The sequence below is a fragment of the Erinaceus europaeus genome, chromosome 6, assembly GCF_950295315.1.
Source record: "Erinaceus europaeus chromosome 6, mEriEur2.1, whole genome shotgun sequence".
Lineage (NCBI taxonomy): Eukaryota > Metazoa > Chordata > Mammalia > Eulipotyphla > Erinaceidae > Erinaceus > Erinaceus europaeus.
In genome coordinates this window covers 49913025-49931157 of record NC_080167.1, presented here as the reverse complement: position 1 = coordinate 49931157, position 18133 = coordinate 49913025, and the positions used below count along the sequence as shown (strand labels likewise).

Here is an 18133-nt window from a genome sequence, read left to right as displayed (position 1 = left end):
CAGATTTATTGCTAGGCCTTGGTGACTGTACACCAGTTGATGGTCTTTTTTCCCCCCCCCGTTTGGGGGGGGGGACAGAGCAGTGTTCAACATTGGTTTATGGTGGTGCTGGATTTGAATGGGTCCTCAAAGCCTCATGCATGAGTTTTTTGCTTAAGTATTATACTAGCTTCCCAGTTCTTTCTCTCCCTCCCCACTCCCGCCCCTTCATAGAGGGTGAAAGATAGAAAAGAGAAGTATAAACACCTGCAGCACTATTCCACTATTCGTGAAGCTTCTCCCTGGCAAGCATGAGTCAGGACCTTGAACCTGGGTAGCAGCCATGTTCTAATGGGTGAGTCATCACCTGGCTCCTTTGTCTACATCAAAGTTATGCTATCATTTTCAGAGAACTATAACTTCAGAGTGATTTTCTCAGGTATTTCTCAAATTCTAATTCAAGTTTTCCCTCTTAATATCTGACACTGGCCTACTTCCCCACCAATCATGTAAAAACTGAGAATGGTACACACCAGTGCCTCCCTTTCATTCTACGACTCATTTCCTTATGCAGAAAACTGAGGTAAGAGGGAGATTCTGACCAAATTTATTTATTCCCTTTTGTTGCCCTTTTTTTATTGTTGTTGTAGTTATTATTGTTGTTGTTGATGTCGTCGTTGTTGGATAGGACAGGGAGAAATGGAGAAAAGAGGGGAAAACAGAGAGGGGAGAGAAAGATAGACACCTGCAGACCTGATTCACCACCTGAGAAGTGACGCTCCTCTAGGTGGGGAGTTGGGGGCTCGAACCAGGATCCTTAAGCCGGTCCTTGCGCTTCGAGCTATGTGTTTTGCTTCTATTTTTATAAGAAATAGAAGCAACTAAAGAGTTGTGTGTGGGGGGGGGTCGCATTCTTTTGTTAACAAATAAATGGTTGAACATCACGTGCATCTGTTTTTCACAAGCTGGCTATTGGTTTCCACACTTTGACATGTGCTGTTTTTCCTCTGCAGTGAGGAGGAGCTGCCCCATCACAATGCAACAGTGGAGCGGGTAAGCAACTAAAGAGAAATCATGGGGCTTGGCACGCACAGCAGCTCACCTGGGAAGGCACCAGCTTTGCCTTTCATGCAATACCAATTCAAACCCCCAGTCTGCTGCATGGGAATGCTACAACACTAAGGGAAGCCTGAGTTATTGTGTCTGTCCCATCGCTTTCCCTCTTGCTGTTAACATTGGCCACCTGAAATGGTGGAACCCTGATGAAATAGAGAGAGAGAGAGAGAGAGAGAGGAAGAAAAGGAAGGAAGGAAGAAGGGGGAAGGGAAAGAAATGAAAAAGGAGAGAACTTCTGCAGGCTTTCACAGCCACACTTAACCATATCATTTGATCACTGTGCCTTTGGATGTCCCATGGCTTAGGCATTGAACTTCTCTTTTCTATCTGTAGTTCTTCCTCAGTAGTTTCATCTTGTCTTTTGACTTTATATGGCAACTTGGTTGTTAAAGTCATGACACAATTTTACATAGAAAAATAAGGCATGAATTTTCTAAGAATCCAACATATATTGGTGACATATATCATTGGATATATTGTCTAGAAGTAGATGTCTATACTGTCTACACTGAGCATTCCAGCCTAGAGATTCTGTTATTCTCTTCAGATCTAGTCTCTTAATAAGCTTTCCTTAGTAAGTAATAAGAGTTTCACTCTTTTAGTTGTTCAACTGAAAAAACTTGAGTTATATCTAACTTTTGTTTCTTTACTCTTGTTTTTCATCTGTCATCAGTCCTGTGAACCCTACCTTCAGTCTAGTGCCACTTCTGCCATCTTCTAGAGCTTCCAACTTCCTGTTTCTGCCTTTGTGAGTCTTCTCATCTCACTCTCTCTGATTAGAACATTATGATGGCCTCCACATCCTGTCCACAGTGAAAGGGAAATTCCTTTGGATGTCATGCAAAGCCCTGACTGACTTGTGTCTGTTAAGTCTCTAGTCTCACTTCCTAGCATCTTCTCTTGCTCATGTGTGGTCTCTTGTTTCTTGAGCACATCTCCATATTCTGTCTGTTCTTGGCTGGCTCTTTTCTGGGTGCTTTTAATGTAATAGTACAGTAGTTGAGTCCTATTACGTAAGTAATCATTTAGTTTCAGTTTTGCCCCGATAGAACTTGACATAAGGCAATTTTATGTTAAAGTCAAGGGTTATTATAGGTGGTCCCTCATAAGAGGATTTGTGTTAGTATTTGTAAAGGACACTAGGTCCCTCCAAACAGGCATCTAAACAAATAGACAAACATACTTACTATGTTTACCTGCACAGAGTAGTATGCATTATATATATTTTTCATATTATTGATATCTTTAATAAAGAGAAAAAGGCATAAAACAATGAATGCTCATGAATCCAGCTATTTTATTTATTGTGATATTTTGTATGGCTTTCAGATTATTGGAGTCTATCATTGTTTAAGAGCTAAATCTGAATTTTATATAGTTTCAGCTTTTACTCAAAATGTATGGTCTATAGATTTTTTTTTACTGTCGTCATTCTGTCAAAACAGGACTGTTTCATGTCAGGTCCTCTTCTGACCTCTGCTGGTGAGGTTTGTATGTGTGTATGTGACTTCACACTTAGCCGTGCATCCTAATGTTCAAATAGGACAAAAAAAAGCATGAAGACTTCAGTGAAGTTCTAAAATCTCTTCTTAAAAAAAAAAAAAAAAGTATTTATTCCAGTTTGAGCCCCAGGCTCCCAACCTGCAGGGGAGTCACTTCACAGGCGGCGAAGCAGGTATGCTTCTATCTTTCTTTCCCCCTCTGTCTTCCCCTCCTCTCTCCATTTCCCTCTTTCTTATCCAACAACAACAACAGCAGCAATAACAACATTAACTACAACAACAATAAAACAATAAGGGCAACAAAAAAGAGGGTAAAGAAGCAAAAAAAAAAAAAAAGATTATTTGTGGGACCAGGTGGTGGCACACTTGGTTAAGCACACACCTATTTGAGTGCACAAACACTCAAGTTCAAGCTGCCACTCCCCACCTCCAGGAGGGACCCTTCATGAGCAGTGAAGCAGATTTGTAGGTGTTTATTTTTCTCTCCCTCCCTATCTGTCTCCCCTCCCTGTCTCAATTTCTCTCTGTCCTTTCAAGTAAAATAGAAAGAAAACAAAAGCAAGTAAATAATAATAACAACAACAACAAATCCAGGAAAATAAATGGCTGCCAGGAGCAATGGATTTATAGTGGCAGCACTGAGCCCCAGTGATAACTGTGGTGGGGGAAAAATTATTTATGAGAGGGGGGAGAAGATAGAGAAATCCAGAGTGATGTCCAGGACTGGTCTTGAGAGCTCATGCTCAAGAGTTCAGCCCTTCATTCACTGAGACACCTCCCTTACTACAGTCCTATAGCTTCTTATTCTGGAAGAGAAACTTATTTATTCATATATTGCATATGCTCAACCTTTCTTGTCTGGAGTATTACTTTTTTTAATAGTGGAAGGAGCCCCGGACTCATACCCTGTGAGTGATTCAATAGTTGAATAATGAACATGTTATCAGTTGTCTAAATTCTAACTGCTCGTCTACTCCTGTATAGGGCTAAAAATACAGCCTAGGATTACTGGAGAGTTAGAGACAACAAAGAAGATACTGGCCTAAGTGGCACCCTTATTTCTATTTTGCTGTATTAGCAGACATTAGTCTTGACCCAGTGGGGACAGCACTTTAAGACAGGCAGGTATCAGATTACAGAACTCAAAGAGAAGTTCAGTCCTTTCCTGAAAATAGTCCATGAGGAGGAAAGTATGCAGGAGTGAACCATTTCCATATTTAGTGGAGATAGTTGAGAGATAACAAAAGACAGAGATTTGGAGCTCTGCGTTGTTTACCTTTTGAAATGTTTTGTTCCCACACTCTCAGAGTCCAGCTCACTCTGATTTAAAATTATGACTTTAAAACTTGTAAAGTCAAGCTCATCTAGTACCCAGGTCAGGGCTTTGGAATTCCCCATTCAGAGGAACCTTGGTGTCTTATGTAAATTGCCCATCTAGGTCTAGGATCAGTCAAGCCTGAATTATTTTGTGACAGATAGGGGTGTTTTCATAGAATCCACTTGAAAGGGGAATTTCCAACCAAATGAGGGGCAGTCTAGAAAATAACCCTTCTCTTTGTCATTTTTATCAGTGATAGAATCAGTACTGACTTAGACAGGGATGACCACACATGGCAAGGCCTCTGAGTAGAAAAAGACCTGTAAAGGGGAAAGGCATCCACTGTCTCAATTACAAAAAGGGAATTTCTCTATTCTGAGATAGTTGGCATATTTGGTGATTTACTCAGTGAATTACAAATTCATGAGCAGAGGTTAAAAAGATTTTCACATGCACTCAAATCTGGTGCCATCGAAATGACAGCATTGTGGAGTTAACATTCAAACGTGATTGAACTACTGATGTATATTTCTAAAATCCTACAGCTTTGGAAGCTTTTCCTAAGATATGTTATCTTAACCCCCCCACCACCACCCTACAGGGGAAAGAAAAGTATACTTAATGGTTCTTAAAATGGTATGTTTTATCCTTGTACATGAGAAAGTATGGAATTTAAATTATATACACACACACACACACACACACACATATATATATATATATATATGAATGATAGGCATTAGAATACAAAAGTGCTTGTAGAAAAAAAAGAATAACTGCTTCTTAAAGTGATTCATTGATAATTCATAGTCATAAACATGAAAGATAGCTAGAGACCTGCTAGATCTCAGCAGGGCTGTTCCTGGCAAAGTATATGTTATTAGACTCTTGGGTTGGCTTGAATTATTTGGTGTTTTCTTGTTGGTGGAAAAAAGGGCTCTACTTTGAAGAAATCAAGAGAGGAAATGCAGATAGTGGAAAAAATACCAAATGGCAGCTTCCATCAGTCTTAATTTTTCACAGCTTGTCCTTCTCTAAAGTCACATCTAGCAGATACATTAATTAGATTTCAGTGCCCCCACTGAGTTTTAAAATTAAACATATTTCTGGAACCATCTACAATACTTTATCACTGATAATATAGAGAAAATATGCTTGGTCTTTTAAAAAAAATTGGAATTATAACAGACCAACTTTTGCTCATAAAGATCATCTTTTATTGTAAAAAAAAAATTTCAGAAAGTTAAAAAGTGATTGCAGTGTTGTGAGGTGGCATAGTGGATTAAGCATTGGATTCTCAACCATGAGGTCTTGAGTTTAATCCCCTGCATTGCCATGTGCCAGAAATGCTCTGGTTTTCCCCTCTACCCCCAAATAATAAATAAATTGTAAAACAACAACAACAAAAAGTAGTAGTAGTAATAGTAGTAGGAGAAGAAGAGGAGGAGGAGATGGTGGTAGTGGTGGTAGTAGAAGTGGCCCAGAGGGTGGCACAGCCGTAAAATTCTGGACTTACAAGCTTGAGTTCCTGAGTTTGATTCCTGGAATCACAAGTGCCAGAGTGATACTCTCATTCTCCCACCTACTCCTGTGAAATGAATAAAATCTTTTATTTAAATAAAAATTAGTTTTTAAAAAGATGTAATTTTGCAGGGTTTTCCAAAAAATAAAATAATTCTCTCAAAAATAGTCTTATCAGTGGGACTGGTAGATGACTCAGCAGGTAGAGCATATACCTCACCATACACCAGAACCTGGGGTAGCACGTGGCAGCTCCATTGATGGAATAGTGCTTTGGTCTCTCTGTCCCTCTTCTCCTCCCCACCAACCTACCCCACTCCCCACCAATATAGTGTGAAAATTGGACCAAGAGGTGACTCTGTAGTACAGTGCCATGATTAAGATCTCCTGACTTCATTCCCCAACACTACATTAAAAAAAACAAAAAACTCACATGCTGGGGGTATAGATCAACCTGCCAATGTCTATATCCAGAACTCCCACCTTCTGCACTCCAAAGGAATGTTGGTCCATACTCCCAGAGGGGTAAATGATAGGGGGGAGAAAACCAGAGGGCTCTGTTCCCCACATTCTACCAGGCCCCGAAGAGTCTGTCACCAGGAATCTTGTTATATTTTATACGGCCACTGAAAGGGAAGTGAATCTGGAAAACACCAGAGGAACTCAGGAACTTTTTCTCTTGTCTTATCTGAGAGAGGAGGAGAGAAAAAAAAAAGACACCCAGAAATAGTACTAGGTTTAGGGGTGACTTAGAAAGGAAGTGATAGCAGAACTGGTGGGGGTGGGGGGAAGGTTATAGAAGCAGCCCATATCTGTGACCTTGGGAGAACTATTGCAGTTTCCAGTGGAGAGGATGGGGACACAACTCTGGTGGTGGAAACCATATGGTATTATACTCTTGTTATCTTAAAATTGTAAATCAATATTAAATTGCTAATAAACATAGATTTCTCTTTGGTGGGGGCTGGGTGGTGGGGCACCTGGTAGAGCACACACTACCATGTACAAGGATCCAGGTTCAAGCCCCTATTCCTCTGCCTGCAGGAGGAAAGCTTCATAAGTCATGAAGCAGTGTTGCAGGTGTCTTTCTGTCTCCACCCAACCTCTTGGTAGATGTTCTATCAAATCAAAAAAGAAAGGCAGGCAGGCAGGCAGGCTGGCTGCTAGCCAGGAGTGGTATATTCATAGTGCAGGCACTGAGCCCCAGCAATAAGCCTTGTGGCAATTTAAAAAACAAAACTCATTGGTGAGAAATTTTTTTCAGGCAGGTATTTTCCTTGCCATTTTCTGTAATTGTGAGAAGCTTCATACAAACAGTAACAATACCTTTCAATTTTATTTTAGCAAAAGCAACTGGAGATTGAAAGAACTGCTAAATGGTTGAAAATGCTAAAAGGATGGGAAAAGTACAAGAACACAGAAAAGGTAATTAAAAACAATGCTACTTCCATATGCAACTGTTCAAATTCAAAGTATATTTATTTCCCAGTGAAGGTTCTCTTTACCTATGTATAAGAAGACTACATTAAAAGAATGTAAACTCATTATTGAAATGCCTGGAGTTCACAGTTTTTTTTTAAACATTTTTTTCCTTTATTGGGGGGTTAATGTTTTACAGTTGACAGTAAACACAATAGTTTGTACCTGCATAACATCTCTCAGTTTTCTACATAACAATACAACCCCCACTGGGTCCTGTGTCATCCTTTTCCAGGACCTGTACTCTTCCCCGTACCCATCCCAGAGTCTTCTACTTTGGTGCAGTACACCAACTCCAGTCCAGGTTCTGCTTAGTGTTTTCTCTTCTGATCTTGTTTTTCAACCTTCTGCCTGTGAATGAGATCATCCCATATTCATCCTGTGTTTCTGATTTATTTCAGTTAACATGATTTTTCAAGCTCTATCCAAGATGACCTGAAAATGGTCATAACCATTTCTTTTTTTTTTTAATTTCTTTATTGGGGAATTAATGTTTTTCATTCGACAGTAAATACAATAGTTTGTACATGCATAACATCTCTCAGTTTTCCATATAACAATACAACCCCCACTAGGCCCTCTGTTATCCTTCTTGGACCTGTATTCTCCCCCCACCCACCCACCCTAGAGTCTTTTACTATGGTGCAATATGCCAATTCCAGTTCAGGTTCTGCTTAGTGTTTTCTCTTCTGATCTTGTTTTTCAACTTCTGCCTGAGAGTGAGAGAATCCCATATTCATCCTTCTGTTTCTGACTTATTTCATTTAACATGAATTTTTCAAGGTCCATCCAAGATTGGCTGAAAACGGTAAAGTCACCATTTTTTATAGCTGAGTAGTATTCCATTGTATACCACAACTTGCTCAGTCACTCATCTGTTGTTGGACACCTGGGTTGCTTCCAGGTTTTGGCTATTACAAATTGTGCTGTTAAGAATGTATGTGTACACAGATCTTTTTGGATGAGTGTGTTGGGTTCCTTAGGATATATCCCCAGGAGAGGAATTGCAGGATCATAGGGTAGGTCCATTTCTAGCCTTCTGAGGGTTCTTCAGACTGTTTTCCACAGAGGTTGGACCTATTTACATTCCCACCAGCAGTGCAGGAGGGTTCCTTTGACCCCACACCCTCTCCAGCATTTGCTGCTGTTACCTTTTCTGATGTATGACGTTCTCACAGGAGTGAAGTGGTATCTTTTTGTTGTCTTTATATGCATTTCTCTGACAATCAGAGACTTGGAGCATTTTTTCATGTGTTTCTCGGCCTTTTGGATCTCTTCTGTGGTGAATATTCTGTCCATGTCCTCTCCCCATTTTTGTATGGGGTTATTTGTTTTCTTGTTGTTGAATTTGGAAAGCTCTTTATATATTCTGGCTATTAGCTTCTTGTCTGATGTATGGCATGTAAAGATCTCCCATTCTGTGAGGGGTCTCTTTGTTTGGGTAGTGTTTTCTTTTGCTGTGCAGAAGCTTTTTAACTTGATGTAGTCTCATAGGTTTATACTTGCTTTAGTCTTCTTTGTAATTGGATTTATTTCATTGAAGATGTCTTTAAAATTTATGCAGAAAAGAGTTCTGCCAATATTTTCCTCTAAGTATCTGATAGATTCTGATCTAACATCCAAGTCGTTGATCCACTTGGAATTTACTTTTGTGTTTGGTGAAATATAGTGGTTCAGTTTCATTCTTCTGCATGTTTCAACCCATTTTTCCCAACACCATTTGTTGAAGAGACTCTGCTTTCTCCATTTAATAGTCTGGGCACCTTTGTCAAAGATTAGATGTCCATAGGTGTGGGGGCTGACTTCTGGGCTCTCAATTCTATTCCACTGGTCAGTGTGTCTTTTCATGTTCCAGTTCCAAGCAGTTTTGATGACAACGGCCCTATAATACAATTTGAGATCTGGGAGTGTGATGCCTCCAGTTCTGTTCTTTCTTCTCAAGATTGTTTTGGGAATTCTAGGTCTTTTCTGGTTCCAGATAAACATTTGTAGCATTTGTTCTATTCTCCTAAAAAAATGTGCTTGGCATCTTGATGGGGATAGCATTAAATCTGTAGATGGCTCTGGGTAGTATATTTATTTTGATGATGTTAATTCTTCCAACCCATGAACATGGAATATCTTTCCACTTCTTTGTATCTTTTTCAATTTCCTTGAGTAGTGACTCATAATTTTCAGTATATAAGTCTTTCACTTCTTTGGGTAGGTTTATTCCTAGATTTTTTGCTATTTTTGTTGCTATAGTAAGAGGAATTTATTTCTGGATTTCAACTTCTTCTAACTTAGTGTTTGCATAGAGGAATGCCACTCACTTTTGAATGTTAATTTTGTAGCCTGATACCTTACTATATTGCCTGATGATTTTCAGAAGCTTCTTGTTGGATTCTTTAGGTTTTTCTATGTATCATGTCATCTGCAGATAAGGAGAGTTTGACTTCTTCTCTTCCAGTCTGTATGCCTTTAATTCCTTGCTCCTGCCTGATTGCTATGGCAAGAACTTCCAACACTATGTTGAATAGTAATGGTGATAGTGGGCAGCCCTGTCTAGTACCTGATCTGAGGGGAAATGCTTCCAGTTTTTCCCCATTGAGTATGATATTGGCTATAGGTTTGCTCTATATAGACTCCACTATTCAGGAATTTTCCATCTATTCCCATTTTGTAGTGTTTTGATCATAAAGGGATGTTGTATTTTGTCAAAGGCTTTCTCTGCATCTATTGATATGACCATGTGGTTTTGGTCTTGCTTTTGTTGATGTGGTGGATCACATTGATTGATTTACGTATATTAAACCAACCTTGTATACCTGGGATAAACCTCACTCGGTCATGATGGGCAATCTTTTTAATATAATGCTGTATCCGGTTGGCTAGAATTTTGTTCAGTATTTTAGCATCTGTGTTCATCAGAGATATTGGTCTGTAGTTTTCTTTTTTGGTTGTGTCCCTGTCTGTTTTTGGTATCAAAGTGATGTTGGCTTCATAGAAGCTGGCAGGGAGTATTCCAGTGTCTTCAATCTTCTTTTCTTTTAAAAGTAGAGGCATTAGTTCATTGAAGGTTTTGTAGAAGTCATTTGTAAAATCATCTGGCCCAGGACTTTTATTTTTGGGAAGGTTTTTGATAACTTTCAATTTCATTAGCTATGATGGGCCTGTTCATGTTATCTAGTTCCTGTTTACTTAGTTTTGGACGTTCGTAGGTATCTAGGAAATCGTCCATTTCTTCCTGGTTCTCTAGCTTGGTGGCATAGAGTTGTTCATAGAAACCTCACATGTTATGTTGTATTTCTGTGGTGTCTGTTGTGATTATCTCCTCTCTCATTTACTATTCGATTTATTTGGGTCTTCTCCCTTTTTTGTTTTGTGAGTCTGGCTAAAGGTTTGTCGATTTTGTTCACTCTTTGAAAGAACCAACATTTACTTTTGTTGATCTTTTGTATGGTTTTCTTATTTTCAGTGTTATTTATTTCTGCCCTAACTTTAGTTATTTATGGTTGCTTAGGGTTCCTTTGTTCTTCTTCTCCTAGGTCTTTAAGATGTGCAATCAGGCTGTTTATTTGTGCTTTTTCTTGTTTCCTAATGTGTGCTTGTATAGCTAAGAACTTCCCTCTCAGTACTGCCTTAGCTGTGTCCCAAATATTTTGATAGCTTGTGTCTTCATTTTCATTAAACTCTCGAAACATTTTGATTTCTTCCTTTATTTCCTCTTTGATCCAGTAGTTGTTAAGTAGTGTACTGTTGAGCTATCCTTGAGAATGTGGACTTGAGTATTCCAGTGGACTTGAGTATTCCATGTGGACTTGAGTATTCCAGTTTCTTGGGGTGAATGACTCTGAAAATGTCCAATAGTTCTAGTTTATCTACCTCCTCATTTAGCTCCCTCAAGTCTTTATTGATTTTCTGCCTGGATGATTTGTCCATTTGAGGGTTGTCGAAGTCCCCTACTATGACTGTGTTGCTGTTAATATATTTCTGTAGCTCTTTCAGTAGATGTTTGATGTATTTAGATGGCTTCTCATTGGGTGCATAGATGTTAATAATTGTTATGTCTGCTTGATTGACTTATCCACTGAGCATTAAGTAGTGTCCATCCCTATCATTTTTAATTTTATTTATTTTAAAGTCTGTCATGTCAGATATGAGAATAGCTGTTCCTGCCCTTTTTTGTGGGCCATTGGCCTGTATGATAGTTTTCCATCCTTTCACTTTGAGTCTGTGTTTGTCTTGCTCAGTTAAGTGGGTTTCCTGTAGACAGCATATTGTTGGGTTGTGTTTTCTGATTCATCTTCCTACTCTGTGCCTTTTAATAGGTGAATTCAGGCCATTGATATTTATTGATATCAAAGATTGAAGGTATTTTAACTCCATTCTTACAGAGTTTTAGAGTGTTCTGATAATTGGCCTACTTATGGTGGTCTGACTGTTTATAGGAGACCTTATGTTACCTGTAACTTAGTTTCTTTCCATTATCACTGTGAAGTTGATGGTGATAGAAGCTTTTAGGAATTCTAAGTGTTGCTTAATAGGTCATATGTTTCAGTGGAAGCAGGTACTGCCAGTATTTCCTGAAAGTGACAGTCTTCATTTGTTTTTGAGAATATGTCTGTTCTCTACCTAAATCTTTTTAGCTATGGGGTCTTAGTTAATCTTTTTTTAAGTAGTATACTTTTTTTTTTTTGGTCCTACCAGAAAAGTGATTGATTTAGATTATGGTTTAAATAGTTTTTTAAGGGCATTTTCTTGAGACCCACACTGGCCTGCCCTGTGTGTACAGCCCATTTATCATTGAGTATTGTTTAAATAAGACATAACTCAAGAGCTGAGAGTGAGTAGAATTAACACTTTCTGCTGCTTCATCAAGGCTTTCTGAAGAGAAACCGACTCTTCGTGAACTTTATAGTAAGTGCAGTGACTGCTGCTGTGATTTGTGTTGGGATGGTGAAGGCTTTCCTCTTGCCTATTAGCACAATTAGAAGGGCAGGGAGCATTTTGGGATTATTATAAAAATAGTTTTGACCTCACAGACCATGCTTTCAGAGCTGCTAACATCTCCACCTCAATTTCCTTATCTGTAAAATGAAGTGGCTTTGTGACTCTGGGATTTTAGTCTTTCCTGCCTTCCTTTACTCATCTGTAACACAGAGGTCAGGTATTGTAGTGACTATACAAAGCATTTCCTTAACATGTAGAGCACATAGAATAGTACCTAACGGGGTCGGGCTGTAGTGGGGTAAGTGCACAGGGCGCAAAGCTCAAGGACTGGCATAAGGATCCTGGTTCGAGTCCCTAGCTCTCCATCCACCTGCAGGGGGTGTTCTCTTCACGAGCAGTGAAACAGGTCTGCAGGTGTCTATCTTTCTCCCCCCCCCATTTCTCTCTGTCCTAATAACGACAGTAACGACAGCAATAATAACCACAACAATGATAAACAACAAGGGCAACGAAAGGGCAAAAAACGGCCTCCAGGAGCAGTGGATTCAAATTTCAGGCACCAAGCCCCAGAAATAAGCCTGGAGGCAAAAATTAAAAATAAATAAGAATAGTACCTGACATTGGATATGCAGTCACTAAGTACTATGTTAGATTCCATGAGCAGAGGGCTTTAGTTTAGTAAAGTTGGGAAAATTAGTGATCACACACACACACACACACACACACACACACACACACACACACACACACACACACACCGCTGCCTTGCAGGAGGGGAGCCAAGGACCTGAACCAGGGTCCCTGAGCTTTGTACTATGTGTGCTTAACCTGGTGCACCACTGCCCAGCCCCCTTTACCTAATGTCTTTGTGCAAAGGTTTGAACATAGTAATTGTAGGAAACATTTCTGTCCATTGCTCCTATGCTTTAGACTAAAGTCTCACATTTGCTCTAGTAAAATATTTGTAGAATTATATGACTTGATGTTATATGTTATATTATATGACTTGATCTATAAAAATGTGAAAGTCTCTCAGGAGGATAGACAGTTCCACTAGGCTATTATTCTGACAGTAGCTCTGGCTAATGTAGTTCTCATTAGGTAGAGTTTAACTGGATGATTTCTTTGATGTATCATTTTAAAGCACTTTCTAACAACTATAATGCTAGGGTCACTTGAAGTATATGGTCCAATTTGGAGTGGAAACAGAATGCACCTTCAGAAAGAATTGCTACTTTGAATTCATACCTACTTTTAAATTGCACGGAAGCAAAAAGTAGCATGTATTTTATTCTCTTCTAAGAGCAGGTATAAATTTTCCCTCCTCATATTCCTTACTTTCATAGTAGTAATACAAAAAAATTTCTAAAAAACACCTTGAGATGAAATTATACTTCTGATAGAGACTTGCTTGGATTTTGAGACAATAAGATTAAACGATCAGAGTTTTTGTGATGGCTGTTTGTTTTGCCTGTGTTATCACAGTGACTGCCCCCTTTGCCCAATCGTTCTGGCTTAAGGAATTATAGCCTATGAAAGGAAAACAGAACCAGAACTATGACCACACTATAGTAGATAAAGATAACCCCACCATAATCAAATTATTTACCCCCAATAACTAGTGGACTCATTAGCCAACATTTTGGTTTTCGTTTTATTGATAGGAAGATGAAAGCACAATGGTTAGAAAGAAATTTGTCAAGGCCTCCAGCCTGATAGTGACAAAAAGAGACCCTCTGTCCACACTTTAGCTCTTTTTTGTTGATCCATCATTTTTATTTTATTTTTTCTATCTTCCCTTCCAGTGTTTGTCAAAAAGAGGTTGAAAGGAAGTAGGTTGCAATTATGAGGCCATAGAACCTTGTGGAAGGTATAAAATATGTTTCTCGATCTAGACTCCAGAGACTCATGCCAGTGGAGTAGGGATGATAAAAGGACACAAAAGAGGCATTAAGAGCAGGAGGGAGGGCCAGAGATAGATAACAGTGATTATGCAAAAAACCTTTCTTGCCTGAGACACCAAGATCCGAGTTTCACTCCCAGTTCCACCATAAACGAGAGCTGAGCAGTGCTCTGGTTTAAAAAATAAAAAGGCTTTCAAGTCACAGGAATGTTTTAGGGGCCAGACAGTGGTACACCTAGTCAAGCTCACACATTACAGGCTCAGAGACCCAGGTTCAAGCCTCATAGTCCTCACTTGTAGGGGGAAAGCTTCATGAGCAATGCTTCAGGTCTCTCTCTCTTTCCCTACTCCCCTCTTAATTTCTGTCTCTTATCCAATAAATAAACAAACCTTTTTATTTATTTATTAATTTTAATTTTATTTTATTTTAACCAGAGCACTGCTCAGCTTTGGCTTATGGTGGTGTGGGGGATTAAACCTGGGACTTGACGGAGCCTCAGGCATGAGAGTCTGTTTGCAGCCATTATGCTGTCTACCCCCACCATAAACATACCTTTAAAAAATAAAAAAGAGCAGGCATATTGCTCAGAGAATGAACTTGCTTGGTGTACATTTGTAGTTTTTCCAAGGACCACTGAGCTGAGCCAAAGTTGTTAAACTGAGACACTTACTCACTTGCAGCTGACATGACACGTGCCAACACATTTGTCTTTTGAAATCACTAAGGTGAGAAAGTAGTGCTGAAAACTTTAGGTTAGGTGATGGAGGAAATTTGTTGTTGTTTTTGTTGGTGGATTTTTAAATATACATGGCTGAAATGGACTTCTTGATTTTACTGGCAAATGACGATACTGGAAACAAGGTACATTTCAGGCAGCCGTATTGATTTAGAGAAGTTCATGCAGCACATTCATAAAATAAACCTGCAGTTGAATTTTTGAGCATTGCTTAGTTTTGGCAAAATAAAGTAAAATTAAAAACCCCTGGTGGGTCTAGAGATTAAACCTGTGACCTCTTGTTGCAATTCTGCACAACTACTATGCTCTTTCCCCACTTCTGTGACTGAATTCTAAAAATCACTTCTTAAATTGGACTGTTATGATGTTGTTAAAATTCAGCAGATAAATGTACTGTTTGTTTATAGTCTATTCCTTTTGGGTAGGTATCTGGTTGTTGGGATTTGACAATTAGAGATGATAGAATCCAAATGTATTATGTTTAAATGTGTCAGTGAATTTCCTTGGATACTTTGAAAACAAAAGGTTAACACGTATTTGATTTAAGAGATTAAATGTTTTCATTTTATAAAATTCAATTTGTGTTTCTTTTATAGTTTCATAGGAGAATTTACAAAGGAATCCCACTCCAACTCAGAGGTGAAGTCTGGGCTCTGCTTCTGGAGATCCCTAAAATGAAAGAAGAGACCAGGGACCTGTATAATGTGAGTGTCTAATGCCAACATTGTTATTTTGAAGTTGAAAAGCAAAATGTTTCTTTTAGCTTTCAGTGTGATGTGAGATAATTCATACCAACGTTTAGATTACATTATGTTGTGTTTTATAGGTCTATTATCTGTTTTCTTGATTGTTTCCATTTATTGTAATTCACTTGCTAAGTTTCCTAAATTTTAAACCAATACCTTGGTGGAAGTGTTATTTTCTTTATTAATCAACTGCTTTTCAGTCTATGGTCATATCACCCTGGAGGCACCTGATCTCGTCTGGTGCGTTTCAAGTACTTGAAATGATCAGTGTTGCAGCACATTCATAAGAAAAATTGATTAATTACCCTTTGATTCTACTTGCTTGTTTGCAATTTAATATTTATGAAGTAGCTTCCAGTGTCACATCTAGAGTCTGTGGAAAAATAACAGCAGAGTCTATTCTGCCCACCAGCTATCTGCTTATGTTGGCTGCTCTAATTTCTAAAAAGGTAACCCTTCCAAGATAATCAGGGCAGGTTTAGACATTATTATTATTATTATTTAGACTTTATTATTTATTAATAGAACTTTTGACTCTATAGCAATAATGTTTTCCTTAAATAAATTTACCTTCATACCATCTTAGTTGTATTCTTTCTAGACCTAAATTTGATATTCACCTTAGAAAGGAATAAGAAATTTATATCTAGAAGTTATTTCTTTTCTTTGTCATATTATATGAAATAAATACAAATTAGTATGCTATTTACATCTGAACAAAATTTCAATAAGGGGAGGGGCAGGTGGTAGTGCAGCGGGTCAAGTGCACATGGTACAAAGTAAGGACTGGCATAAGGATCCCATTTCTAGCGCCCGGCTCCCCACCTGCAGGGGGGGTCACTTCACAAGTGGTGAAGCAGGTCTGCAGGTGTCAATCTTTCTCTCCTCCCACCCTGTCTCTGTCTTCACGTCCTCTCTTGATTTCTCTCTGTCTTATCCAACAATGACAGCAATAACAATAACAACAACAGCAATAAACAACAAGGCAAGAAAAGGGGAAAAAAAGCCTCCAGGAACACTGGATTTGCAGTGAAGGCACTGAGCCCCAGCAACAACCACAGAGGCAAAAATAAATAAATAAATAAATAAATAAATAAGTAAATAAATAAATTTCAGTAAGATCAAAGGTTATATATACTGGTTAAATAGTTTGTCATTTTAAAATTAGCTCTTTGGGTCTTGTGCAGATGTATGACTTTGTCTCAGGATTTCCAGGTTTCAGATTATTTATAGGGCTAGCAATAAAAGCTCACTGGGATAGTGACAGTTACTTTGCTGTGTGTGTGATCTAGGTTTGAGGCCAGCCCCCAATGCACTGAAGGAAGCTTCAGTGCTATGGTCTCTTTCACTCTCTCTCTCTCTGCCTCTCTTTCTTTATCTTTTAAAAAATGAATAGAGACTGTTGATTAGATACAGTTTAGAGCCGGTGAGATAATTCACCTCAGAGGGTGTCTGCATTATTATACACCTAGTTTTGAGCCTGGCCACCACTGTACCATGTTCAGTGTTGTGGTGTCTTTCTCTTTCTCCCTCTTTCTCTCTCTTTCTGTCTGAAAAAGTTGGGCCCAAAGCAGTGAAGCCCTGGTGACAACAAAAAAAGAATTCACATCTTTCTTTATGCGTCTTGGATCTCTCATAGAAAACATAGTGGACATTACATTCAGGCTCCACCCACTCCAGTGTCACCTTTTCTTGATTTGGTGTCACACCACAGAATCACTGTCACCACTTTGGACCACATTCTAGTGTTCTGCGTAAACATGATTTTTTTTTTTTTTTTTGCCTCCAGGTCTATTACTGGGGCTTGGTGCCTACACTACAGATCTACTGCTCCTGGAGGCCATTTTTTCCCATTTTGTTGCCCTTGTTGTTATATTATTATTGCTATTGCTGTTGTTATTGTTAGATTGGACAGAGAGAAATTGAGAGAGGAGGGCAAGACAGAGGAGGAGAGAAAAACACTTGTAGGCCTGCTTCACTGGACTCGAATCGATATCCTTATTCTGGTCCTTGCGTCATGTGCATTAACCCATTGCACTACCAACCAACCCCCCGTAAACATGAATTTTTATTAAACACTAATCAATGCAGTACACAAGGCAATGTTAGAACTGTGATTTTTCTGTTTTATTTTAGTTTTTGTTTCTAAATAAAATAAAAATTTCCACAGGTTTGATTCCCCACCTACCCCTGTGGGAGGGGGAAGCTTCATGATTGGTGAAGCAGGTCTGTAGGTATCTATCTTCCTCTCTCCCGCTATCCACCCTCTCAGTTTCTCTCTGTCCTATCCAATAAGATAGAAAGAAAGAAGGGGAGGGATGTAAAAAATGGCTGCTGGAGGCTGTGGATTTGTAGTGCCAGCACCAAGCCCCAGCAATAACCCTGGTGGCAAATAAATATATAAAGTATCCAGTGACTAGTTAATATGAAAGGACCATTTAATAAAAAGCCAGTCATATGATCACAGCAATCAGAATGTCTTGACCACCAGTACATTAAAGCTTTTAACACTGTTTGTTGTAGATCTTTTATTTTGTACTTTCTCTAATTAACCAAGACCTCCTTTCTTTAGTTAATCAAACCCTCCTTTCAGCCAGTGTTTCTTACTCTCACTCTTTTTTTTTCAAAGTTCACATATATATTGTCCCTTTTGTTGCCCTTGTTGTTTTTTATTGTTGTTGTAGTTATTGTTGTCATCATTGTTAGATAGGACAGAGAGAGAAATGGAGAGAGGAGGGGAAGACAGGGGGAGAGAAAGAGAGACACCTACAGACTGCTTCACCGCCTGTGAAGCAACTCCCCTGCAGGTGGGGAGTCAGGGGCTCGAACCTGGATCCTTATACTGGTCCTTGTGCTTTGTGCCACATGAGCTTAACCCATTGTGCTACCACCCAACTCCC

General features: G+C 39.0%; 1 protein-coding gene across 6 annotated transcripts in view; it reads left to right on the top strand.

The window, feature by feature from the left end:
* The window catches only part of USP6NL (USP6 N-terminal like), a 181635-nt gene that overhangs the window by 127859 nt on the left and 35643 nt on the right, over positions 1–18133 (top strand). For all 6 annotated transcript variants that reach the window (XM_060192149.1, XM_060192146.1, XM_060192150.1 and 3 more), the window contains 3 exons: positions 993–1032; positions 6781–6861; positions 15084–15191. In XM_060192149.1, the coding sequence (XP_060048132.1) occupies positions 993–1032; positions 6781–6861; positions 15084–15191 (229 nt within the window). The remainder of the gene's footprint in view (positions 1–992; positions 1033–6780; positions 6862–15083; positions 15192–18133) is intronic.